Below are 27,981 nucleotides of genomic sequence, written 5' to 3' on the forward strand. Positions count from 1 at the left end.
CTTCTCACTGGCTCAGCAACAAGCCTTGAGGGGACCCCAGCTGCACCCCCCCGAGACCCAGGAGGCACCAGTCACTGAGCTGGGTGGGCATGGGGCATGTGCCCTCCCCGCCAGGTCTGGAAGTGGACCAAAGTACTTCTGGTCCACTTACAGGTCTGCTGCCAAATGCACTGGGGAGCCCCCCATGCTTCTGTGGGACACTTCATCCACCCCAGCATTGCAGCATTGACAAGCCACCTGCTACCTAGAGGTATGCAGAAAAAAAACATTTAAAACTGGACCTATGTCTGAATTGCCAAATCTTTCTGAATGTCTCTGAATCAATTTGGGGAGTTCCGATTCAATTCGGGGAGATTAAAGGGTCCTCTGATTCAATTCAGATTCAGAGATTTGGCCATTGAGTTGGGTTGAATCTTTGCTGAATTGAATCAGGGGACAAAGCTTCACACAGCCCTAATACTCATGGTAAATGAGAAGGTATGACAGGGGATGGGTCAGTCTACTCTGTTTCTTATGCTCTAAATACTCTATTCTGCAAAAATCAATAAATATCTCTTCAAGGCTGAAAGTTGTCAAATTCCCAAATGCTACAATACTATTTACCTATGGGAGATTTTTATATGGGGAAATAACTAATGATATCTTTGATCTAGTAACGTGAGTTACTGCTCTGCTGTACTCTTATGTACTGATTAGTTTGTTTGCTGAGTAGTTACACTCAAGAGAACTGGTCATAACAGTTATTTTTTAAAACCAAGGTACTTACCACTTAACTTGGGACTTGGTGTTCCCAAAGCTGGTCTAGGGTCTTTCACCAATATCTTCGAACCAGCTGTTGAAATAAAAGACAAAGAGATGGCTACCCATATCCAGTAAGCTGAAGGACAATAGCAAAACACCTTCACTGCATGGGTTTGCAGTGTGGGGTGCCAGATGATTTGGGGTGAGGATTTCAAATGAGGCTAAATATCTAAGGATAGTAACTGAATGGACTTTGGGTGTGGCCAGTGCTACCAAGTTCCTTAGGCCCAGATCCATGTGCTGAGTGGTGCAACTCCCAACTTGCAGGTACCTGGCCCACACAAAAGAATGCACAACCCTGAATACGGTGCCAAAGTTTGCTACCATATAAATCAGAGAGTTATACATGTCAGAATAAATCTATAAACAAAATGGGGGAAAAATAAGCAATATTATGAGTGAATGGCTGATTGAATCCAGCTCATACAGCATGCAGAGGTTAGTAAAGCAAATCTCTCTAGAAATTAGTTGCCTCCTACACTTCATCTTCACAGCCCAGAGACTACCTTCCTCACTAAAGAACAAAGCAAGGTTAACCTCTTTCTTTTAAAAGATCATTGTGGTGGTACCAGTGCTTCCCTTTATTCAGTGGCCAGAGTGGCTAAGTGAATGACCAAAAAATGGGAAATTCAGGTTCATTCCCTTCCATTTCCTGAAAGGATACAAACTCATATTTCTCATTTCCCTGGAGGGTACCTGATCAGTGGGCTACAAGATGAAGTTATCCCCATCCTCCTGTTGAATTTGTTACTTGGTGTAGAAAAGAATGTGAGAGCCACTGGGCCAAAAGGAGAGTAACAGGGACCATACCTTTGCAGCCTAATAGCTGGGGTATTCATCTGGGCTAACGGAATTCTGAATATCAGTCCATGCTCCACTGAGTATTAATCCATTTCTCTACCGTGTCATATGAATTACAAACATAGTAGTCAAAACAAAGACCAAAACCCAGGCAACACCCTTATATATTAGTGCCATAAACACTGGGTCATTCTCACTCCTGCCCCCACCCTCTGGCTGAAAGATCATTACGTTTTGCTTCTTGCCTGATTGGTACTCTTTAAACAACCCTGGTTTCTGGCTTGCTTCCTTAACCCTTCCTCTCCCGACTTCAGTTTACCAACCCTGTGCCCTGCTCCTTGATCCAGGCTTCTGGATCCTGCCACCACCACCTATGTGACCTATATTAACTACTAGGGCTCTGCAAAATTTTGCCAGCCATTTCATTCTGACACTGTTCAACCAATTTTGAGGTTGAAACAGCAAAAGCAGAACAAAACAAAGCCAGTCAAAATAGCCTTGAAAAAAAATGGGGCTGGTCAAAACGTTTTGACTTTTGAAACATTTTGACCATAGGCTGCGGATGGAAAGTCAGTCCAGCTGGGCTGACTTCCCATCCCCAGAGCAAGATCCAGCATCCCCATCTGCTTGATCACACTGGCCCCAGGAAGCAACCAAGTACTAAATCAATGCACAGTAACTTGCACTTCTGTGCAGTAGTGCCAATGCATAAGTTTTTAGTGACACTTACTGCGCAGTAGGCTAATACTACTGTGCAGTAGCATATTAACATGGTTTTTGCTGGGCATGCTACTGTGCAGTGTCATTAAGCTACTGTGCAGTTCATGTCTCATATAGCTATGCCCACAGAGTATCAGAAAGGTCCCTCAGTGCAAACTATGTTTTATTCTTTAAGAGTTAATACTTTGGAAGATGCTGCTCCTCCTTCTCATCTTTCTGCACTACTGAACAGCAAGACTCTTTGTTCTAACCACCTGTTCTATTAATTTAACAAATGCCAAGGTTTGCAAAGCAATCAATCAAAACAGAGGAAAACAGAGAAGCCAGTGTTTCTTTTTTCCTTAAGGCTGTGTTAGCTTTTTTGTCTCTCATACCTGCTGAGGAGCAGTGGCCCTTATTTTGGTTTGGTCTATATTGCCTTCTGCACCTAAGGGCAGGGAACATCTTCTGTTCTACACTGTGGGCTGTAGCCACTTCTGCCATTATGAAATCTGCTTCCATAGAAGAGGCTATTCAGTTTTATTCTGTGGTGAAGTGACTTCATAGTCCCTGCAGAAGTTCTTCACTTCCTACTTCCAGCATGAAATGAAAACATAGCATACTCACTATGGTTTGGGTTGGTATGTAATACAGGATTTTTCAAATGTTGCACTACTATTTTCTTTGTTTTGAAAGGGAAACCCATTTCTTGGAACAAATTTCTATTTCTATTACCCTAAAGACTGCATAAGTATGCAGGAAAGTAACATTGCATTCTGTGTAAAAGTACATACTTTCAATTTAACTGAAATATACTGTGGAGGTCCTGACTGGCTCAGGGGGTCACACCCACTGTCTTGCTAAGATGTATGGCCTTCCCTAGACCACCTCTTCTGCAAGCATCTCTTCTCCTCTGCACACCAAAGTGGCACTAATCCCAGGGCTTGGAGGTGGTGACCCCAGGAGTGCACATATACTGCACCCTCCAGGCCAGGCCCTGCAGCTTCCAGTGCCACGGGGGCCCATTAGCTTCCATAGCAGTGGTGTGGGTGGGGGAACATGGCAGGCCCAGTCATTAGGGGAAGGCAGAGTGGAGGTTCCAGTAACCAGGACCATGGGTACTACAAGCCACTGCTAGTAGCAGTCACAGCCCTAGGGCTTAGCTGGCCTGTCTACTCTGCCCTGCATGTGGGGAGGGCTATTACTTTGGGCTATGTGTGTGTGTATGTGTGTGTGTGTGTGTGTCCCACACATACCCCACCATGCCCATATATCCTCCCCCACAAACACCACAACCACACCCTCCCCCACACACAATCACACCCCCACACATCACACCGACCAACACCCTGCCTACAAACTCACATCAGCCCACAAACCCCACACCTACAGCTGCCCACACCCCACCACACACATATCCAGCCCCCCAACCACATACAATATACGAGTAAGATTTTATTTTGAGCTATTTTGCAATTGCCTCTATATATACTATGCAAAAACCCATAAATAAGAACAAAAATATTTTTTTAAATAAAATGTTATAATGATTTTTAGTATATGATTTGCTTTGGAGATTTTTTCCCAGTTCCAAGATGGCAAACCCCTCTTTGCAAAAGAAGTACTTCTGGGGGCAAGGGTAGGGACTTCCAGTGGCAAAGATCAGGGGTTGGGGTTGGGACTTCCAGTCCCAAGATGGCAACCAGGAGGAAGGGCATCTGTCAAGGGGTGGGGATACCCTTGTGACCCTCAACAGCTCTCCAAAACTCATTAAAGTGTCCCTTCAGCCGAAATAATTGTCTACCCTTTACTTAGCAGTTATAATTATCTGTCCAGGACACCATACAGATGTGGCTACTGCTCCCAGTTTAGGAGCAGTACACATGAAATTGTACAATATGCTTAAGGATGTGGCTCTGGAGCATGTTGAATGTACTGTGCAGATGTGATCTATGTTTCCATAAACATGTACAAAAACACATGTCCCAATACTGCCTAGCTGTTCCTAGCTCATGCCTAACACATGGTAGGCATGTGTTTTCCTCTGCCGATGTCATGTGTAGAGCATTATTCTATAGACTTTTTCACAGCACAACCTCCACAAAAGTCCATGACAGACAAGAGTGCATATCCAATTTATACCCTGTAGCCCAGTGATTGAAGAACTCTCCTGCACTGTAAACTCAGGCCTCATTTTCTACCCTTTCTGATGATTACTAAATAGCAAATGAAAGAAAATTAGAAGTTTAATACTAGAGGCAGAGGAAGAGAGTGGGGAAGCAGAAGGGATTAATTACCTTCACAAACTGGAACCTTCCCAGTCCATGTGCCATCAGACCTACAGGCTCTGTGCTCTGATCCTCCTGCCAGGAAGAAACCTGACTGACAGGTATAAATCAAAGTATAACCAAGGGAAGGAAGATCCATTCCTGCAACGTTAGCATGAGATGGCGTTTCTGGCTGTTTACAGTTATGAGCTACAAAGAAATCATAAATTATTTGTTAGTTGAAATAGTAATAACACTTCTGAAGAAATGACTTCAAACACTTCTATGTAAGCAATTAAAAGTTTTAACAACAATTACTTATATTTCTATGGGGGCACTGATTGTAGCTGGGTTGGTCTAAGGACATAGGCAGACAAGGTTCTTTGGGTAAGTATGATATATTTTATTAGACCAACTAAATAGTTGGAAAAAATATTCTTTGCAAGCTTTCAGTCACGAACACCCTTCTTCGGGCATAGTCTGCTGTTGTTTGCGTTCTCCTGGATGGAACAGAAGTCAATATGCAAAATGCAGGTCTGTGAAAATGCAAATACCTGGCAGTGAGGATCACAGGTGATAGGAGACAACAACCCACCTGTATTGTCTCCTATCGCTTCTGATCCTCCTGTGAAAATACAAATGTGTGCAAGCAAGGATCAAAGGCGATAGGAGACAATACAGGTGGGTTGTTGTCTCCCATCACCTGTGATCCTCACTGCCATGTATTTGCATTTTTACAGACCTGCATTTTACATAGTGGCCTCTATCCCATCCAGGAGAACAGCAGCAGACTGTCCCAATGCCTGAAGAAGGGTGTTTGTGCCTGAAAGCTTGTAAAAAACAACTTTTCCAACTATTCAATTGGTCTAATAAAATATATTATCTCTCTATACTCTTTCTTCTGCATTTAATTTGCATAAGTACATCATGGTTTTGTGAGTTTTGACCTTGATTTTGTGAGTAGATTCACGTATACCAAAGTGATTTAGTTTGAGAATCTACCTTTGCAATAATGTATGGATAACTGTAAACATTCATACCGCCCAAGGAGTGAAATGCATTTCCTATTGAAGAACTTTCTATCTGAGACAGATATATCTCATTCCTTTTAATGACGTTTTTGGCCCTTCTCCAAACTATCTTGATGAGGTACTAGGCAAGTAGTTCAAACCATGTATTGTTGTCAATAATGTGCAGTTTGCAGCTCCCTGATTCAGGCCTGCCTTGTCCTAGCATAATTTTCAGTTGGCCTTCTCTCTATTCACCTGCATCCTTCTGTATTCTTTTGGTTTCTTACAGCTAAGATTGTTTGTCACTTACTACTTTCCAACATTAAACTATAAATGTAAATTGAAATTAACTGAAGCATTCTAATATAGAAGCTTTTTCATAAGCTATAATATATTTCACTATCTGATCAATTTACATACGTATACACTCTGGTTGAATCCCACTCCATGTAAGGTCAGGAAGGCAAGTGCGGGTTGTGGATCCATGGAGAAGGTGTCCTTTTTTACACTGAAACTGAACAACATTTCCCACCTATTGAAACAATGAAAACACAATAATATTGTTATAGGGAAAGATCAGTTGTTCCATATCCAACAGAAAAAAAGTGTTATTTATGTGGGATGAATATCTACAATATGAAGTCTTTTTTGAGCTGGTTGTATCAAGGTAATACTATTATGTAGAATAGTGCTATGGGGTGCACCCACTTTGGGATGTCATGACTTATTCAATAAGTATTATCTAAGTCCACTGTCCAGGAATGTGTGAATCATGTAAATACTGCACATGGACAAAAGTAGCAAATAAAATGTGGCATCTGAAGACAGGGGGATGAAAGTAGCTGATTGTACTGACATGGAACACAAACCTCGAAGTCGGAGATGTGCTGATGTAGAGGATTTTGCTATTTTGACATTTAACAAGGAAAATAGGCTTGTTAGGGACTTTAGAAGGTCACCTAGCCCAACCTTCTGCTCAAAGCAGGATTCTCCAGGTCAGAACAAAATCCACAACTTTTTATATTTTCTATGAAAGGGGGGAAAACCCAACAAATTCAGGCCAGACAACCTGATGGACAACACCCAGGGGATACTGGCAGCCTTAGGAGTCTGGGGTATGGAGTTACAATGGCTTCCAAGCTTCAAATGTCATGTCAGCATGTTAAGTGGCTGCAAAAGAGGTAGGGAGTTGAAACTGTGATTGGGACAATGGTTTACTCTAGAGCTCTCTCAATACTGAGCCATCTTTGAAAAAAAAATATTTAGATGAATCGCTAACCTCTAATGGGAAAAAAAAAATGTTTTGCCATAAATTTTCTGACCAGTTCTGTCCTTCTTGTCACAAGCTTTCACAGCTATAGCATTTTAAAAAAATATTTTGGAGTCTTTGTTTTCTAATTTTACTTTCTCTCTACAGGAAGAGAATATCAATCAGTCAATATGTAGAAAACAACTTGAATACTTGAAAAATCGTCATGCAAACTCCTCTGAGCAAAGCGGCTTCTTAAAAAAAAAATGGAATGGGTAAAAAAATTAAATAAACAAAACACTTTACTCAGTCTCATCCCCCTGCCCTTCTCACTAAAAAAAGCACACAGATATATAAGTTCTTTACCATGCCTTGCCATTACGATTTTTAGGTCATTGCAAAAAAAAATAAAAAAAATCTCAGTTTTCAAGCATTGCAAGAAACCTACCCCCTGCAGGACATGGGTTCATCAAAAATAATCATCATGCCACAGTGCAAGTATAAACTTATTCACTGTATCTGGTGGCAGAGCTGTGCTGCTACCCAGCATGTATCCACATGTGGTGGATGGTGGAATGTCCTTCAGGAAAGGCTAGTTGTGAAATAAGCAGGGGTAACTCTGATGAATAAGCAGTCACAGACTAAGCAACAACAGCAGCACCAGGATGTGGTAGGTACAGGAGATGGCAACACTCTCCCTTCTGAAAAGCCACATATATCCTCTAATCGTGCTGTGACATGGTGAGTACTGGTCACTATTATAATAAGATTGTCCGGTCCCCAGCAATGGGTCTTCAAGTCCTTTTTGGCAGGGCAGAAGGAAGATCTTAGAATCTCAATGGCTGCGAAGAAAGATGTAGGCTGTAGCAGAATGAGATACCCAATTGTCTTGGACTCCTTGCCATTGGATCAAGGTCCTGTTCTGTCAGGAACCCTGTGGAAGTTGATGTGCAACAGCCACTCCACGATAAAAGAAATCATGCATAGGTGTCTTCCATGACAATGGGTTTAGCATACTTTTCAAATCCTTTGGTGACCAACTAGTGATGATGGGAGCAGGATTGTGAGGCCCGAAAGCTCCTAATCATGAACTGGCATGAAGGCGACAGTTGCAAGGAGGTCATCTGGCACCTGGATTGGCAGGAGTGTGATTTGGCAGCTGTAACTGTGACTGAGCAGCCCCTTTTAGGATCCACTCTGCTCACCCAACATGGGGGGGAGGCTAAAAAAAGGTGCTCTAAACATAGTCTGACTACGCCACCCTCTTTTTGAATGGATAACCATGTCCAGTGGGATCACTTTTACTGAGGTCAAGAAATCAGTGAAGACAAACAATCATTTTTGAGACTTGGAACATCAGGACCCTCATGGACAATCCTAATAGTGAATGCCCAAAGCACCGGATTGGAAACATGGCCCGAGAACTTGGGTGACACAACACGGACATCACTGCACTGAGCAAGACTCAAGGAGTGGGAGATGGACAGCTCAAAGAACAAGGAGGGGGCTATACATTCTTTGGAAGGGTAAACAGAAAGAGAACACCAACTTCATAGAGCTGGATTTGCCATTAAGAATGAACTTATAAACCAACTCAATGACCTCTCTATTGGGCTTAATGACCATCTCATGATTTTTTGTTTTAAACTGGCAGGGAGCCAATATGCCACTATCATCAGTGCATATGCCCTGACTCTTGACACTGGTTATTAAACCAAGGAGGAATTCTATGCCAACCTTAACCAAATCCTCTATAGTGTTCCAGAGGGAGGTAGACTTATTCTACTCAGAGATTTTAATGCTAGAGTTGGAAGGGCCTTAACCTCTAGAATGGAATCATTGGCAACAAAGGAAAGGTCATTTCCAACAGTATCATCCTCTTGGCCAAGCGTGCAGAACATGAACCCACCATCACCAACACCCCTTTCTGCAAGAAACACAGGTAGAAGACATCCTGGCGACACCTGCAATCTAAACATTGGCATTTGACTGACTATGTCAGTGTACATGTCCAGGATTGCAAAGATGTTTGCAGCATTAAGCTATGCTAATAGCTGATGATTTCTGGACCAATCACTGATTCATCCACTTGGTTATGTCATTAGCCTGGCTCCCAAATGACAGTTGCAGCAGAAGCAATGCAAATGGAAGGTCAACATGGAAGGACTTTAGCACACAATCAAGAAAGACCTCTTCCACCGGTACCTCAATGAAAAACTGGTGAATTCCAATCAACAACTATGGGAAAATATCAGACGCATTTGGGGTGCCTTCAAGTCCACTTCCCTTTGAAGAGACACTTGGATTCACTACCAGGAAATATCAAGACTGGTTTGATGAGTATGATCAGGAGATCTAAGAATTGATTAACCATAAGTGCAAAGCAGATTCAATATCTTACTGACATCCAAGATATGCACAGTTATCTCAGCACCACAAACATCTACAGTCCAAGCACTCAGGGATCAGCCCCCTTGAAACCTAAAGATGGAAGAAACCTTATTAAGGAGAGGGGAGCCATCAGTGCCCACTGTCACAATCTTCAAGAAAGGAGACAGGTACAACTGGAAATTACAGAGGGATATCCTTACTGTCCACCACAGGAAAGATCATTATGAGAACTTTCCTGAGCCATTTCCTTCCATTTGCTGAGCCTGTCTTGTTGGCACTAGCCATCACTTCCATAATCTCAGCTCCTCCCAGAATCTCAGTGTGGCTTTAAAGCATCAAGAAGCCCAACCTTGACATGACGTTCACTGCTTGCTAGCTGCTGGAAAAGTGTTGGGGACAACATAAACGCTTCTACATTGCCTTCTTTGACCTCATGAAAGCCTTTGACTCTGTCAACTGAGAAGCACTGTAGAGGATCCTTTTGACGTATGGATGCCCACTGAAATTCATGACCATTCTTTGCCTAGTCTATGACCATATGTGAGCAGTGGTTCTTAGGAATGGATCCATCACATATCTCTTTGAGGTTAAGATGAGAGTTAAACAAGGCTGCATCATTGTTCCAACACTCTCTTTCAATATTCCTTACTGCGATACTACACCTGAATGCCCACAACCATCCATTTGAAGTGGAGCTAAACTACTGATTGGATGGTAAACAGTTTAATCTCAGCTGACACTGATCCAAAACCAAGACTACTCTGCCACAGAACTTGACTATGTGACTACTCTGTCACAAAGTTAAAAACACACAAATCTGCCACAGAAATTTCTCTCATGAAACAGACCACTTATTGCTGTAAACAATTATTCAAAACTTTATCATTACTCCATTTTAGCTCAGATCAATTATCAGGGTGAAAATTCAATAGCCCATGAACAACAGGTGACAGGTAAACAGTAACTAAAATGAATTAAGGTCCATACTTTTTATTCCCTTTACCATCCCCACACAATTATCTCTTTACTTGAAAAATATCAGTTATAGAGAAAATAAACCAGGTTATTAAGAAATATATACTGAAGGGCTGTCAAATTCATCCAGCCCTGTTGGTCGGATGAGGGATGTGAGGCTGGACCCCCACAGACCAACCCCATGCACCAGAGCTCATGCAGTGAGTGCCACGACTCAGCCCTGTGCATGCCAGCCACCAGTCTGAGGCTCACATATGGCGCCAGCACAGGGCACATGATATATGGAGTGCCCATGCTGGATCTACCCTGTGTGTTGGCTCCAGTATGTGGGGCTGATTTGTGAGCCTGGTTGGGACCAGCCTTAAAGCCAGCATGCAGGCCTAGTCTGGTGGGGTGCCACATGCTGTGCACATCCTGAATTGGCCCCTTGTGTTGTGTGCAGCATGTGTTCTGCTTCCAGCCCCATGCTGCATGCAGCATGCACTAACCCCAGTCCAAGGCTTGTTCTGCACACAGTGCATGGGACTGTCCACCATGTGGCACAGGGGGCATGCAGCATGCCAGATTATCCTGAGACCCATGGGCCAGATCCTAGGGTTGCATGGTCTGGATCTGCTCGTGGGCTGTATCTTTGACAGCCCTGATATACTAGAAAATGCTAACAGTTATTGAAGGTACACTGAGCAACATGAGTTCTCTTTCATTTGATAAAGCAATATTGAAAGCAACAATGTTAAAATGATATTTATTGACATTAGTCCTCTCTCTCTCTGAGGTGGGAAGGGTTGGGGGGGAGGAGAAATCTTGGTTCAAAACCATGAAAAAAAATACCTGGCTTATTTACTTGGTAGCTTTCAAACAAATAACATTTTTACATTTGACAAAAGCATCCCTTTGTTCTTGTTCAAACAACCTAATCAGTGCTACCAATAAACATTAATTTCATTTGCATACAAAAACCATGGACCTAGTTCTTTTCCTCTTTGTTTCAGTTTCTTTGACTATCAGGATGACTAGCTGGAGAGACAATGCTTTTTTTTTCTTTACCTCCAACCATATTTTAAACTTCAGGAGAGCGGTCTGATTTCTGATGTGCGGCATAGCCATAACTATGGGGAAGCCAATGGGCACTACAGGTCAGGGCACTTATATATGCACCTAACTTTAAGCACCAAGCCTCAGGCACATACATGAAAAGCTCAGCAATGCTAAATCACTCTGACTACTAGGTTACAGAGCCCAAAAATCTGGCTTTAAGATTTCAGCAGTTGTTTCTATGCCACTGCTTTTCATACCTTTGTTCAAATGTAATAATATGAAATGCATTAAAAATCTGATGTTAAAACTATTGCCAATTTTGTGCTTAACTAGTAATTTATTTACTAAAATACTAGATGTAAAACAAGCTCTTTTTGTAGGAATGAGCAAGTATCTTGAGGAGAGTAAAAAGCCAACATACTTGACATTACAGAGCTAAAACATTTAGAAGTCCAGGATAATGTACAATTTAGCACAAACAGTGAATGAAGCGAATCTTTTGTGGGAGAGGGATTACTGCAGAGTCAGACCCATTAGTTAGCAATTTTGCTGAATGATTATCTGTGCGAGCCCCAGCAGGAACACTAACAAGGGAAGGAACTGCTCACACCTTCTAGCTTGACTGTTGTTTCTACCCCAGCTGTACATTTTCATACCCTCCACCTACTTGGAGACTTGTTCCTCAACCATAATCTCATAGACAGTAATTGACTCCAGGACAAAGGAACTGTGAATTTATGGGCTTGGGAAATGATTTCAAAGGGGAATAAATACCAAATTTATTGGCAATAAGACCTCATCTATTTCCACTTCACACACCCCCATTTACCAACAGATCATTCACCTGATAGCACTAGTTGCTCACTTTCATCTTACCACCTGTCCTTTTTTGCCATAAGTAGATCAAGCCATGTTACTATAATAGTAACATGGCTTGAGCTACTAGTATAGCCTTTATGATAAAGTCCTATTTATAGCATTCAAAATTCTATAAATATTATTTCATTGCTGTTGCTGAAAGAGGTCACCTTTCCAAGCTTACCTTTTTGTAGAATCATAAAGTAACCAAAAATATGTCTGCACTGGTTTTCATTTCTATTTTAACTGTACTGTGTTGTTGGGTTTAGCATGTAAGAAAAATTTCATACGCTTGGTTGCAAAGCATATCACTTCAGCTAAGAACATATAACCATTACATATGGTTCTGAAGAGCAGCACAGAAAATATAAGAACATATTATTCTGGTGCAGAGGCTGATTTTAAAAGTACTCCTATGCTGCTTACGGCTTGGATGAGCTGAAAATTAATTTGTGCCCCACCCTTTACCCAAAGGAAAAAGTATTACATTTCTATTTTAAATAATTTTACAATTCTGTCAGGGCAGGTGTCACCAGGTGGCACTATTATACAATCTTCTAAGTCCTTAGCAAGCAAATGCTCAATACTGGAAAAAGATGCTGTACTGTCACTAATGTTTGTTAGGAAGATTGTGTGGAGGCATTGATACTGGGGGAAGGAGTCATGGGAGTAGAAGGAGATTTATTCTCTCTCTCTGGATTCTGGTAAGGGTCCATTTTTTAGGTGGAGTGGCTCTCTATATGGGCGAATGGTTTTGATTCCTGAAAGAAGGGATTGTCCTATATGTTGTTTGACCACCTTCATTTTAGAGCTGGTAAATATGCACATATTAAATAAGTTACAATTTGGTTGTATCCAGACTCAATATCACAGATGCCTTCTCTACTGGAAAGTTAGGCCTCTTATGTGGTGCCAATAGTCATTTCAGAGTTGTGACTAGTTTCAGAAGTAGGACTACCAAGAGTAACTCTTAGATATTTATTCAGACTAAATTTTCAAATGGGTTATTGTGATCTAGATATACAATTGTTACTGATACACAAAATTTGTGTCTGACGTTATAGTAAATTCACACCCCCGAGTAAAAATGGCAAACGGTTCAGTATAGTTCAAATAAGGCAAAAGCTGATCAGAGCATGTGCTAAGAGTTCAATCTAATTTTTTATTAAAGTTGTAAAAGAAAGGACAATATTAATATTTTTAGTATGACTATCTTTCATTATCAGACTATACCCAAGGTGCAACCAGGGTTTGTTACTGTTACTGATATATACTATGTTCATGTGTGGACTCATACAAGTCCATCACAGTTTTGGAATACAGTGCTGATGTGCGTAACTCAGGCTTCCTCATTTTATAAGGAATATTTTTTTAATTTACCATCCTTGAACTATAAAAAAGGCAAGTTCTGTTTTTTTCTAGATTGTTACTTTGGACCATTGCCAAACAGTTCAAAGTTAGCACAAAGAAAATAATTCTGTGCAAATGTGTGAAAGCTGGAACAGACTCCATCTCATCCTAACTTTTCTGAACTTTACTACATGAAATCTTATTTTTGTCACGAACTGTAGACGATATGGCTGACTTTCCATGGAGTATATATAATGAGTAACACCATACATTTTCACAGCCCTTATTCTGAGCAAAAACGAATACTTAAACCCATAGGCCACATCCACATGAGTATAGATGTTTGGCCCCTGAGGGACTACTAGCAGCAGCATACCTTATGCCACCTCTAGCTGTCCTTGGGGAATGCCTGTGCCACTCCCCCTCTGGCTTAGGGTAGGGTAGGGTAGAGAAGGCTGAGGCCAGCACTGGGCTGGGACCAGCAGCCTTACCTGGGGTCCTGGGGGCCTCCCAGGGCTGCAACAGTGACAATCCTGCCACCTGGAGCCTGGTCAGCAGCCAAAGCATGGCTCCAGCCAGCACAGCTCCAGGTTTGAGCAGTGCATGATGACACCACATATGCCATTCTGGGGCTTTTTGCATGGTTTTTTTTTGGACTCCTGAATATTTAGAGGTCATAGATTCACAGATATAGGGTCAGAAGGGACCTTGCAGATCTTCTAGTCTGACCCCCTGCCCTGGACAGGAGAGAAAACTAGGCTCAAATGACTCCAGCTAGGTAATTGTCAAGCATCCTCTTAAAGACCCCTAAGGTAGGAGCCAGCACTACTTCCCATGGAACTTGGTTCCAGATCCTAGCTGCCCTGACTGAAGTAGTGTTTTCTAAAGTCTAGTCTGAACCTACTCTCTAACAACTTATGGCCGTTATTCCTTGTTACTCTGGGAGGTGCTCATAGGAACAAGGTCTCTCCTATTCCCCGCTGGTCCCCTCTAGTAAGTTTATAGATGGCTACCAGGTCCCCTCTCAGCCTTCTTTTGTGAAGGCTGAACAGGTTAAGGTCCTATAGCCTCTCCTCATAGGGTCTGTCCTGTTGTCCCTGGATCATGCGAGTGGCCCTCCTCTGGACCTTCTCCATGTTGTCCACATCCCTCTCAGTTCTGGGCACCCTGAAGTGTGGTGCCCAGAACTGGATGCAGTACTCCAACTGCAGCCTGACCAGTGTTGCATAGAGGGGGAGGATCACCTCCTTAGCCCTGCTTGTGTTGCATCTGTGGATGCACAACAAGGTGCAGTTAGCCCTACTGACTGTGTCCTCGCATTAGCGGCCCATGTTCATCTTGGAATTGATAATGACTCCAAGATCCTTTTCTGCCACTGTGCTTTTGAGAAGGGAGTTCCTCAAGCTATAGGTATGCTGCCGGTTCTTCTTGCTTAAGTGCAGCACCCTACACTTGTCCATACTGAATCCCATCCTGTTCTCATTTGCCCACCCGTGTAATCTGTCCAGGTCCTGCTGTATCCTGTCCCTCCCTTCTAACACGTCCACCTCACCCCAAATCTTGGTGTCGTCCGTGAATTTAAACAGGGCACTTTTCACCCCCTCGTCCAAGTTGCTAGTAAAGAAATTGAACTGTGCGGGCCCAAGGACCGAGCCCTGGGGGCCTCCACTGCTCACATCCCTCCAGGTTGAATATGACCCATCCACCACCACTCTGAGTGTGGCCCCTCAGACAATTTGCTATCCATCTGACTGTGTAGGCACCAATGCCACAGTCACCTAGTTTCTTAATGAGAACAGGGTGGGAGAGTGTCAAAGGCCTTCCTGAAGTCCAGAATGACTACGTCCACCACATCAGCTGCATCCAATGATTTTGTGACCTGATCATAGAAGGCTATCAGGTTGGTCTGACAGGACCTGCTCCTAATGAAACCATGCTGGTTGCCCCTGAGCATCATCCCTGCAGCTGGCCCATCACAGATGTGCTGCTTGATAATCTTCTCAACCCCCACCCCACATTGCTCCATTGCAGCATGGAGAACATTTGAATGCATGGTGCCACAGACATGTCTGTGGTGCCATATACTGCACAGCCACACTCCTCTGGACATGGCCATAGGTGCCAACATTTATTTTTGCTGGGGGGGCTAAGATGATGGACATGCAGAAAGTTTTACACATTTCAGGAGACAGCCCTCTTCCCAAAGGCCCACACATACGCGGCACCTCTGCTTAAACCAGTCTTTTCATATTAACAGCTCTCTTTAATTTTGCTTAATAAATAAAAGTAACACAAGGCTACACTTTTGGAAATCATGCATGCTAGAATATGAGGTAGTTGGTTCATGTTTCCGAGTGCTTCTGTGGCAGTTTTCTCTCTCCTCTGACATTTAGCTATCCTTTGCAGTGAACATCCATATGTAGATCTATGTGGTCTAATGGACTGTTTTAGTGGAGACTCAGGGAATCGACAATGAGACACAGGGACCTTCAATCCACATCACTGATCTGAATCCTAGTCAATCCTCTCCGACTAAACACTGCCATTATTTACTACTTGTAACTTGCTAACTGGACTATAGGAAACCACTTTTTCAGTGTTGTCTAGCCCTGTGGTATACATGTCTAGGTCATCAAATTCAAGAACATTTTTATCCTTTTGGGAAGTTAAGCAGCACTGATTAGCTTGGGAACAAAGTATATTTTTACTGTTCCAGAGCAGGACCAAGGCACAGTGCTGGGGTAAAGAAAGCCAAATCCATACAATATATCTCCCATTTTCAGAATTTCATCACCGTTGCCAATATTATCGTTAATATAAGCATTATATTTGTCAAAAGAGATCATAAGGTTGTTATCTTCAGACTGAATTTCATAGGGTATATTATAAAACATATCCAAAAGCTTACACAAGGCTACCACCAGTATTATGCAGCTATTTTTCTTTCTAAATTCATGCTGCACTTTGGTTGCCTCCAAGCTTTAATATAAAGTAAAACAGCTGAATTTCTACAAAGACTTAAATTGGAAAAAGAAACCTAAAAATTCTTGCATAGATGACAGATTGTTCTAAATAGATCCCTGTTACTTCAGTTCAGCGACATGTTGTGCTATAATGGTTTATGGTCAAAATGCTATAAACAATTTCCTATGTTACTAGCAATATCTCTGAAGAAATATTTCAAATCCACAGTTCATTTCAAAGAAGCAATTTATTTTCCAAGCTTGTAGATGAACTTGGTACACACTAAGACCTAAAGATATTTCGTTCTTGTAAAATGTGTTTGACATATTAAGATAGATCTGCTACATAACAAAAATTGGGAATGAATGGTAAACACGCTAAATGCATATACAAAAATCAGTTATACCAGATGATGTCATTCATTAACATGCCACAATGGCTGATAACTAAAGAAGGGCTAAAGTAGCACTTTTGTAAACATCTGAATGCTTACAAGCCCATCTTTTTTTAGCTGCTGAACCGATTAACCAAGGGTCAAATACTGACAGCTTACTAAGTTGCTGCTAAATAATCAGTCTGTTTAGCTTGTACTATCTTTATTTAGTTGTTGCTTTATCCTTACATTTTGATGTGTTATCATATATAGGTTGAAGAAGCCTAAATATAAAATGGAGACTTGGTGGATAACGGAGACCTAGTGAGACTCCACCCATGACTGGGCCATAGGTATAGACGGCGATACCCTGTACAGGAGAGATTGAGTGGATAAAAGGGGCAGGGGTGTAGCTCTCTATGTCAAGGAGACCTATGTGTCCCTGCAAGCTGACCTTGGCACCCAGGGTGGATGACTGGAGAACCTCTGGTTTAAAAGCTGTGGTCTACTACTGACCTCCCACCCAGAATCAAGAACTTGACCAGGAGTTCGCCAAGGAATTGGCTGAGGCCAGACGCTCCTGGTTCATGGTTGTCATGGGAGACTTCAACTACCCAGACATCTCATGGGAAGAGTGCTCGGCCACATCTGAATGGTCGCAAAGCTTCCTCGTGTGCATGGATGAGCTCTATCTGACACAAGAAGTCTACGGGTCAACAGGAGGTAAAGCACTGCTCAACCTGGTATTGGCAATTGGGGACAACTTAATCAGTGACCTAACAATCGAAGAGAAGCTGGGTTACAGCGACCATGAGCTGATCACCTTCATCATCCACCATAAAGCTAGTAAGTCAGTCAGCAATACAGAAGTCCTCGACTTCAGGAATCCTGACTTTGACAAGCTCAGGAGGCTTGTCAATGAGGCTCTAAGGGATCATGACCCAAAGGGAAAGGGATTTCAGGAAGAGTGGTTGCTGCCCAAGGGAGCAATCCTGGATGCACAGGCTTAGTTTATTCTGTCTCAGAGGAAAGGCAGCAAAAGGACACAGCAGCCCCTTTGGCTCTCCAGGGAACTAGTGGACCTCCTGTGTCTAAAAAGAAAGACCTAGAAAGGATGGAGGATGGGATCCACCTTCAAGGAGGAATATTCTGCACTGGTCTGGACCTGCAGGGAGTGAACCAGGAAAGCCAAGCCTGTTACAGAACTCTAACTGGCTACAATTATCAAAGACTATTGTCCTGTTTTAGATATGTGGGGAGATGAAGGAAAGCAAGGGCAGCACTGGACCCCTGCTAAACCAGATGGGGCAGCTGACAACTGACACCCAGGAACAAGCCAACTTGCTAAATGGGTACTTTGCATTGGTCTTTCATCAATCCCATGAATTGATGCCCCTGCCCATTACAGGACAGGGAAGCCCGGGTGAGGGAGATTCCTTACCCAACCTCCAACAATGCTGACCTCATGAAGGAAAACCTTGAGGCTGGACACCTTCAAGTAAACCAGCCCTGACAGTCTACACCTCAGGGTACCAAGGAGCTGGCTAGCATCATCGTTCAGCCCCTGGCACAGATCTTTGAGAACTCCTGGTGCTCTGGTGAAATGCCTAAAGATTAGAAGAAGGCCAATGTGGTACCTAGCTTCAAGAAAGGGAGGAAAGTGGATCTGTCAAACTACAGGCCGATCAGCCTGACCTCTATCCCAGGGAAGGTCTTAGAAAAGATTATCAAAGAGACCATTTTTAACAGACTGGCCAATGGCAGCATCCTGAGGGATAGCCAACATGGGTTTGTTGCAGGTAGGTCTTGCTTGACCAATCTTATTTCCTTTTATGACCAGGTGACCTATCACTTGGACACGGGAGAGGAGGCTGATATCATACATCTTGACTTCAAAAAGCCTTCGATCTGGTATCCCATGATCACCAGTCTTGGCAAAACTGGCCAACTGCAGCCTTGGGTCCACCATGATCCGCTGGCTGGGGATTTGGCTCTGTGGTCGGACCCAGAGGGTGGTGGTTGGTGGAAGTCAATTATCATGGTACCCTTTAACCAGTGGGGTCCCTCAAGGTTCTGTTGTTGGACCTATATTATTCAACATCTTCAATAATGATGTGGAAATTGACATCAGAAGTGGATTGGCCAAGTTCACTGATGACACCAAACTTTGGGGTAAAGCATCCACACCTGAGGACAGGAGGGCGATCCAGGCTGACCTGGACAGGCTCAGAAAATGGGTGGACAAGAACCTGATGGTGCTTAACACCAAAAAATGCAAGGTTCTCCACCATGGGAAGAAAAACCTGCAGCATGCTTATAGGCTCGGCAGTGTTATGCTGGCTAGCACTACAGCTGAAAGGGACTTGGGGGACATGATTGACCACAAGATGAACATAAGCCATCAATGTCATGCTGCTGTTAGTAAGGCAAGCAAAATGCTGGCTTGCATCCATAGATGCTTCTCAAGAAATTCCCAGGATGTCATTCTGCCATTGTAGTCGGCCTTGGTGAAGCTGCAGCTGAAGTACTGCGTCCAGTTTTGGGCTTCACAATTCAAAAAGGATGTGGAGAAGCTTGAGAGAATCCAGAGAAGAGCATGTGCATGATCAGAGGTCAGGAAAACAGATCTTATGATGAAAGACTGAGACCTATGGGACTCTTCAGTCTGGAAAAGCGCAGGCTCAGGGGTAATCTGATGGCTGCCTATAAGTTTACAAAGGGTGTTCACCAGGATCTGAGGGAACATTTGTTCACCAGAGTGCCCCAAGTGTTGAATGGTCATAAACTCCTGCAAGACCATTTCAGGCTGGACATAAGAAAGAACTTCTTTACTGTCTGAGCCCCCAAGGTCTGGAATAGCCTGCCACCGGTGGTGGTTCAAGCACCTACTTTGAATGTCTTCAAGAGAAATTTGGATGTTTATCTTGCTGGGAACCTATGGCCCCTGCTGAGTTCCTGCCCCTGGGGTGCAGGGCTGGACTCGATGATCTTCCGAGGTCCCTTCCAGCCCTAATGCCTACAAAATCTATACATGCAAAAATCCATCTCTGGAATCCTGAGGAAAGATGTGCATAGCTGTTGTCTTATTATAAATCTAGTTTTGGCAACATTTATCTGGGTCAAGGTAGGGCAGACAGAACTGGATGATTCCCTAAAAAAAAAAAATCTGAAGAGGGTTCAGAAAATCAGCTATGAAACCAGCTGAAAAGCTCAGAGTTCTGGTGACAATAGAAGACTTATTGTACTAAATGAAAACCCAGGAAGAAAATGGAACTATGGAGTTAATCTTTCTGGATCAGTATTATAAAAAGTGTCCATGCTACATACAGCTTGTGAATGAGTACCCCCAATAAACTGAGTGTCCAAAATGGAGGGCTTGGGTGTTCTAGATTGGAAATTTATTGTCAGCCCAGGATCTGAACAGGTTTGTGAGACCTAAATTAGACGTTTTCTGATGAAGTATACAGCTCAGATTTACCAGTGGCAACACTGCATATGAAAACATAGTGAAGATATTATACTAATGTCACAGAGTGTCCTTCTAGGGGTCCTTGCCTGAGACTCCTGAGGCCTTGTGTGGTCTCTGAGAGAATCCCTTGAAGATAGTCCAGGCTTCTCTTCTAGACAACAAGAAGGCAGCTAAAGCTACTTCCCACTCTGAGACCCTGGTCTTTCCATATCTTACTGTCTCTGGTTCTCTGGCCCTGACTCAAGAAATGAGAATCCAGTTCTGCTCCTGAGAGAAGGACTTCACCTTCTCCAGTGAAACTCATTTCAAAGCAGCACAGAAAAGAGTTTAATCAGTCAAGGCATTTATTGGGAGAAAGGTGACCCAGCCAGTTTCCCTGTCCGCTCCAAAGGGGTTAAGAAATTCCTCTGTTCCCAGTTCAGCCCACACAAGTCTGAGCACCCCAAAAGATACTCAGCTGTTTGCTTTCCAGCTAAACAGCTCCTTTACTTCTCTAAGCTTTGGTGAAGTGCCCAAAGACTGGAAGAAGGCCAGGAGCTTCTAAGCTCCTTTCAGACCCACCAGCAATGCAGGAAGGCATCAAAACACTAACAGTCAGAACAGCAATGTGATCATCCTAACCCAAAACCTGATACCCCACTCCGAAATATTTGTAGTTGTCAAAGTGTCAAAGGCCTGACATCTGTACTGATGAACAATGCCTTGCATTCAAAATCTTATGCAACTGAAGCTATGCAGTTCATGCAATAAAAGATATCACTCTACAAAACCCTTGTTCCTTGCATCAATATGCCAACAAAGCTATTCAAGACTGCTAATACTACAGGTCCATCTGCAGGTAGCCAACTCAAGCACTCAACCTATCCTTCTCTGTGCATAGGCTAAGGAGGTAAATTGAATCACACAAGAGTATAACAGTGTGCACACAGTTAACAGAAATATCATCATAAAACCTGATATTCGCCACAACTAATTTAAAGTCAGAAGGCTATGAGGGATGTTAGATGACATAGGCTCTCAATTATTTACCTCATAACTGTAAGTCTAGCAACCAATATTGAGAGAGGTTGCTGAACTGATGAGATTTTGATTTTTCTTCTTCTAAAACCTGGTTTGATATGCTTTAGTTTTAAATTTGTTCTTTACCTTTCTCTTATAGGCTGAGGGAGAAGAGCTACAAGAGTATTATCCCAGATGCACAGGAAAAAAAGACTAGATACCAAGGTATGTGGTTTAATTGAGTTGCACATTTATTAACTTAACTCCTCTGGGGCTGCTGCCAATAACTCATAAGGTGCAGGTTGTCCTCATCCCTTCATTGTTTAGGAACTAGGTGTGTAAACATCAATTCCTTTCACTTTAGGCATGAATAGTTAGCAAATTACATTGATAAAGGGCTGCATTCAGACCCACTAACCCTGGTCTGCAACCCATGGCTTCTTTGCCTTGTACAGAAAAGGTGGAGGGGGTAGCTGCTGCTTCTTCCTACCAAGCAGAGGGAGGAAATGCCATAATTTTGACAGGGGAAGACAGCATTGCTCATTGCTGCTGATCCAGCTGCGAGTGATGCATACTGCCCTATACTACAGTGCAATCATAGGAAGACTGACAAGAATTGATGTTTACACATTTCGTTTCTAAATACTAACAAAGCCTTTACAAGGGATCTTGAGGATATGCTGCTGATTAGGTAAAGAAGAATATAGATTCAGACAGTATACAAAAGAATGGCTGCTGGACTGTGTTTCCAGATTTACCCCATTAATCTATAAGGCATTAATCTTGGAACTGCGGGGATCAAGGCTGCAAATCCTGCCAATAGGTACACTTGTTTTAGAAATTATTTATCAGTTGCCATTCAGTCTGTTATTTGCAGAAGTGAGCACTGGCTGCTAATAATTCTTAGTGGGGGGGAAGGCAAAGAACATACTCAAAACTAGAGAGACTATGGCAGCCTGTTAAAGCTATTTAATATATCAGACCAATGAGAAGAAAAACTAAACAAGTTAGAGAAGATCACAATTGCAATAATTGAAACATCATGCAGTATAATATGCAGTTTTTGGCTGATGTAGAATTTTATTGAACTCAAAAGCTGGTTGTGGAATAGTGCTCTCCCTATGCATTCCTCTCTGACAGTGAAGAGCACTCCAGGAGCTAAGTGTCACTTTGACCCAAAGAGTCTTCAAGCCTCTCCTTTTGTGGTTCTGGCCCAGCCACAACCAAGTCCTTGAAAGAGGTAAAGGCCTCCCACAGCAGCAGAGCCCCAGGTCAAAGTCCAGTAGAAACACAATCCAAAAGATCTTTCAGCCCTACTGGGCCCAGCCCTCCTGCTCTTCTTCAGCTAGACCACAGACTGTAGCAGTTTGCCTTAGTGCTCCTGTCTAGTCTCTGTTTCCTTCCCTTAAGTGTGACACATGGCCCACTGTAGCCCATCTATAGTCCACTGTAGTCAGTGAAAAGACTCACTTCTGCTGTTTTTTAATCCACCTGTGTCAGGCCTAATCTGCTAAAAAAACAAAAAAAGACCTGGGAGACTGCAGTGTTCCTTTAGGTTCCAGCCTCAACCAGACTTCATCTGACTTGGATCTTGCATGGCCATCCTAAAGGACAGTCCAGTTGTCCTCTACTGATATGAAACTGGATGCCTTTATGTCCTCTATTTGTTTCTTGAAGACAAAAATAGAGGAGATAAACGTGTCCAGTTTCTTATCAGTAGAGGACAGAAGATAGAATAGCAGAAAACCAGAATGTCCTATATGATGGCCACCCTACTTGGACCCTGCCAGCTTGCTCTTCTTCTCACTCAGCCGCAAGTGAGATAAGCTCTCTCCTTCCAGACATGGCACACACATAGCAGGGCAGAGCTGGCAGGTGACTGTAACCTCATCATGGCTAGTGTGGGTTTGTATACTCTAGCACACATGTATTATCTCCATGTTATGTTACTATAGGAGTGATCAACCTGATTCTCTGTTTACTCGCATTTGTTTACACCAGTGTAACTTTTCTGCTTTCAGTCAAACTATGTGTGATGTAAACTAATGTAAGTGAGAGGAAAACCCAGCTTGACTGAAACTATTGTACCCTATTCTTAGAGAACTAGAGTCAAGTCCTTGCTCAGCCTTTGGCCAGGAAATGCACAATGAAATCAATGGGCATTCCCCACCCCGCAAAATGCAAGGACTGCTACAAAGGTCACTTTCTTTCCAAATGCAGAGTATGTGGAACATCTTCCCTTTCATTTGGGAACTTTCATGTGACAACAACAACAATAGCTTTCATGGAAAATTAGAAAAAATATATTTAATGGGTTTTTAGTGGATTCTAAATTCAATTTCAGAAGCTGGAAGAAACAATAGCCTGCTCTGCAGAACCAGCCAGCACTTCAAACAACACCATTGTTTCCTGGATCACAAACTGAGGATTTCTGAATGACAGTGTAGTACAAAAGACAACCTACTTGATAGCCAAATGTATTGTTTTGTGATCCATGCCGTGGCACTCCTGGATTTTCACATGCTGTGCGGGTAGGTTCTAAAACAACATAAAAAACAATACAATATATTCTATTTTTCTAATACAAAGTTATATTTCATAGGTAATATAAAAATAACATAAAAGTAAAAGTATTTAATAATATTAAACAGTTAGATGTAATAGCAGGAGAATAAAGGAAAACAATCACAGTAATATAGATCTCCTTTTACCTATACATCGAGGAGCTGAACCACTCCAAGTCCCATCTGCTTGGCATATCCTAGTACTGGATCCAACCAAAATAAAAGGAATATGGCAGCTGAAAGAGACTTCTGACTGGTAGATGAAGCTCTTGCCTTCTCTTTTCCCTTGAGCAGGAATACCAGGGTCACCACAAAATTTTGCTACGGAAAAAGGAATGAAGCATAGAAAGCATTTGCCATTTAGTATACGGTATTAAAATAAGACATGAATTAAAGAATCTGAGCTTAACTAATCATTTAAAACAATCTGTGCATGTTTCTTATATACAGTCTACATACATAAGACAGGACTGCATTCCTTCCATACTTCACACCTATACATCCACAGCTATATGTTCCCCAATACTCTACAACATCAAGGCACAAGGCATTCTGCAGAGAGAAACTGCAGAGCACATCAGCCATCTGCTTGATCTCTGGATCTCTACCCATACAACAAGGCATCATAACTTTGTAACCTGAAGTCTAACTTTAGTCACTTATGAGGTCTTCTGTGCTTTTGGAGAAGTAAAGGATTTTTCAGAACGGCAGATTCTTACTTCCTCTAACTAAACAAAATTGTGCTTATCTGCATTTTGCACTTAGGACAGAACAATCTTATTGCACTTAGGACTGAACAATCCCATGCACCAGTACAGGCTGGGGAGTGACTGGCTGGGAAACAGCTCTGCAGAAGAGGACCTGGGGGTTACAGTGAACAATAAACTGAATATGAGCCAGCAGTGTGCCCTTGTTGTCAAGAAGGCTAATGGCATAATGGGCTGCATTGGTAGGTGTGTTGCCAGTAGGTCAAGGGAAGTAATTATTCCCCTCTAGTCAACACTGGTAAGGCCACATCTGGAGTACTGAGTTCAATTTTGGGCCCCCCACTACAGAAAGGATGTAGAAATATTAGAGAGAGTCCAGCAGAGGGTGACAAAAAATGGCGAGAGGGCTGGGGACATGACTTTTGAAGAAAGACTGAGGGAACTAGGCTCATTTATTCTAGAGAAGAGAAGACAGAAAGGACTTAATAGCAACCTTCAACTACCTGAAGGGGGGTTTGAAAGAGGGTGTAGCTAGACTGTTCTCAGTGGTGGGAGATGAAAGAACAAGGAGCAACAGTCTCAAGTTGCAGCAAAGGAAGTTTAAGTTAGATATTAAGAAGAGTTTTCTCACTAGAAGGGTTATAAAATTATCCAGAGAGGTGGTGGAAGCTCCATCCTTGAAGGTTTTCAAAACCCAGCTAGACAAAGCTTTGGCTGGGATGATCTATTTGGTGATGGTCCTGCTTTGAGCAGGGGGTTGGACTAGATGACCTTCTGAGGTCCCTTCCAACCCTAAATTTCTATGATTCTACCCAGCAACAACATCAGAAAGATAGTTGTGCTAACCAGGACTACTATAAAAATGGCTCCCAAAAGCACAGACACAAAGTAATATCAGCAACATGAAAAAGTCAACCTTTATGTTGTGTTTAAAACGAGGGCTTTAAAATTAAAGTTTCTGTCTTGCAAAGTCTTTTTTTTCTACCCATGGCATAGTATTGAATAACTGGCTATATGTGTTCCAAGATTTCTGGCTCGTCTCTTCAGAATAAAGCATTGGTTGCTATCAGATGTTTGATTCTGTGTTCTCGTGAGCCAGTGGTCTGATCAGCTATGTTCCCTGTGCCACAAAACTGGACTTTTTCTGACAGAAGCTTGGGATTGATATTAAAATTAAATGTGCCACTGGTCAAGAAAGTAGAATGAACACCATCACCGTTAATGAATGCACAATGTTAAGAATACACAAGTCATGCCTATAGAAACAATAATCAAATCATCTATGGATTTGAGATTGCTATGAATTTTTTCTCTTTTAAAAATACATATTTTTACTTTTACCTTTGATAATTGCCATTTATTATAACATGTTCATCCTTTTCACTTAGGTCCTTATCCTACAATGGGGACTTTTCATATTAAATAGCTTTGTAGTGTCTCACTGTTAATACAAGGACTCCACACAAAGATTTCTCTTCACAGGATAACAGATTTCAGTGTATTATGATCTGGAAACTCAAACTGAATCATGCTGTTGGCAGAATATAATCCGCTGCAAAATTGTTACTAAACATAATCCACCTTCAACTGAGGATAGTCTGGTAATTAGTCCATTTGGCTTGGTACAGCTCCTCCCTATTGTAAACACTGTGCTCATTAGTAAAAGTCTGCAAAATTGGGATCATAGTTTGTAAAGATCTCTGTACCTTTTTAGATTATTCCTGTTTTGCTGCATTATTTTGCACACAGAGGTCTATTTTTTCCCCTGAGTAACCTGTCAGGGGAAAAAAATCTCCCCAACCCCTGACATTCCAGATAGTTGATGAGTTTTTACTGGATTTTTTTGTTTGTTTGTTTGTTTTTACCTAAACTCTCTCATTCTCTTAGTATTCTTTTTTTTACAAGTCTTTCTCCAGCCACACACTATTGTTGGCTGCCTACTAACTTCCTTTTATAGAAGTAACCATGGAAACTAGACACGATGGCAATTCACAGCAGCCTTATTTTTCTCTGGGATGGAAGGATACATATTGGCAGCAGACTAGAAGGTTTGGAATTCCTCCTTTTCCCACTGGAAAGTGATTTTATTTTCCAAAGGACTTGGTATAATTCATCATTAACAATGATAGGACTGTCTCTGTTCAGACACTGCTAGTGGGCTGGTCATTGAAGAAACGTGATATAGATAATGTGACCATTTTTAAACATCTGTGGGTGTCTTATATTTGTTGAAAGTAACAAAAAGAACGCCATTTCATCTTTTATCTTCCTTCTGTTTAGGCCCTGATTCTCAGCAAGTATTTAGTTGTTTTAATTCCCACTGAAATATAATGGAGATAGATGTTAAATACTTTTAAAGAATCGGGACTTGTGTGTCTTATTTACTGTTTCTTATACTCATTTTCTTATTTAGAAAAGCAGTAATCTTAGCATTCAGATACTGTACAATCAATTGAATGCAAAACCAAGGAATTTAAAACCTCAAAGACAATAAAACAGATAGCCAGGCCTTATCAAATAGACTTTACTCAACCTCATGCCCAAAATGGCATCAGATGCACAACCAAGTAGAAAATACGCTCCAGATGTCAAAATATCCCCAAAGAGTTCTCTTTGAGAATATCTTGTCATAAGTTGCTCTTATTTAAGCCTGGCAGCTATAATTTTGAGTCAAGCACTGACTGCTAATTCATTGCATCTATGAGAATAGGAAGGCAACATGTTCTTTGTCTGAAAAACTCCTTAATTACAAAGCAGCTGCATTGCCCATTAACTGGACCTTCCAAACAGTGTAAGAGCATAGCCCCATGTAGTGTATACTGCAGGATTCCAGGATCAAGACAGAAGAGACTAAGGCTAGAAACAGATGTTGCCAAACAAAGCAGATCAGACTGATTTATTCACGTTCACCTATGCACTCCTAGGTCAAGATCACAGGATGTCCATAACATGCTTTATAACAGAAAGCAGTTCCCAAGTTCAGCCAACTGAATACCTTTTGAAAGCATTGCATTCACTTTGAACAACTTTCTTTCTTTTTTTTTTTTTTTAATAATCAATGAAAGAACATAAGCATAAAGAACAAGGACAAATTTGTTATTGTAATGAAATCTGCTGCAATGCAAGATCCATCAGTGTCAGCAAACTTACGATAATAAAAAATTACTGCATGGAACTGGTAACTTAATATAACACAGGGAAAAAAATCCAGTTGTTAGGGATTCACCTTAGGGTCTAGTCAACTTCATTGGCAAGCAACTTCCACTGACATAAGTGGGAGTTTTACCTGAGTAATGAATGAATAAAAGAGTTCCTGACTGAACCCTCCCCTCTGACAGCATCTTTTGTCACATTTTGAAATAGAAGAATTAGCTGAACATAAGAGCAGGAGACCAGTATCACTCTTAACCCTGGTGTGCCCGGCTTAATTTAGTTTGCACCAAAAGTTACATTTATTTAATATTAC

At 42.1% G+C, this 27,981-nt stretch overlaps 1 protein-coding gene across 1 annotated transcript in view; it reads right to left on the minus strand.

The window, feature by feature from the left end:
• CSMD3 (CUB and Sushi multiple domains 3) overlaps window positions 1–27,981 on the minus strand; it is a 332,707-nt gene that overhangs the window by 18,634 nt on the left and 286,092 nt on the right. Inside the window, exons 35-39 of the mRNA XM_019552043.1 lie at window positions 23,956–24,129; window positions 23,709–23,782; window positions 5,999–6,110; window positions 4,599–4,778; window positions 767–832 (exon numbers count right to left, since the gene is read on the minus strand). Coding sequence (XP_019407588.1) covers window positions 767–832; window positions 4,599–4,778; window positions 5,999–6,110; window positions 23,709–23,782; window positions 23,956–24,129 — 606 coding nt within the window. The remainder of the gene's footprint in view (window positions 1–766; window positions 833–4,598; window positions 4,779–5,998; window positions 6,111–23,708; window positions 23,783–23,955; window positions 24,130–27,981) is intronic.

The sequence above is a fragment of the Crocodylus porosus genome, unplaced genomic scaffold (genome assembly GCF_001723895.1).
Source record: "Crocodylus porosus isolate Cpor-Errol unplaced genomic scaffold, CroPor_comp1, whole genome shotgun sequence".
Classification (NCBI taxonomy): Eukaryota; Metazoa; Chordata; order Crocodylia; family Crocodylidae; genus Crocodylus; species Crocodylus porosus.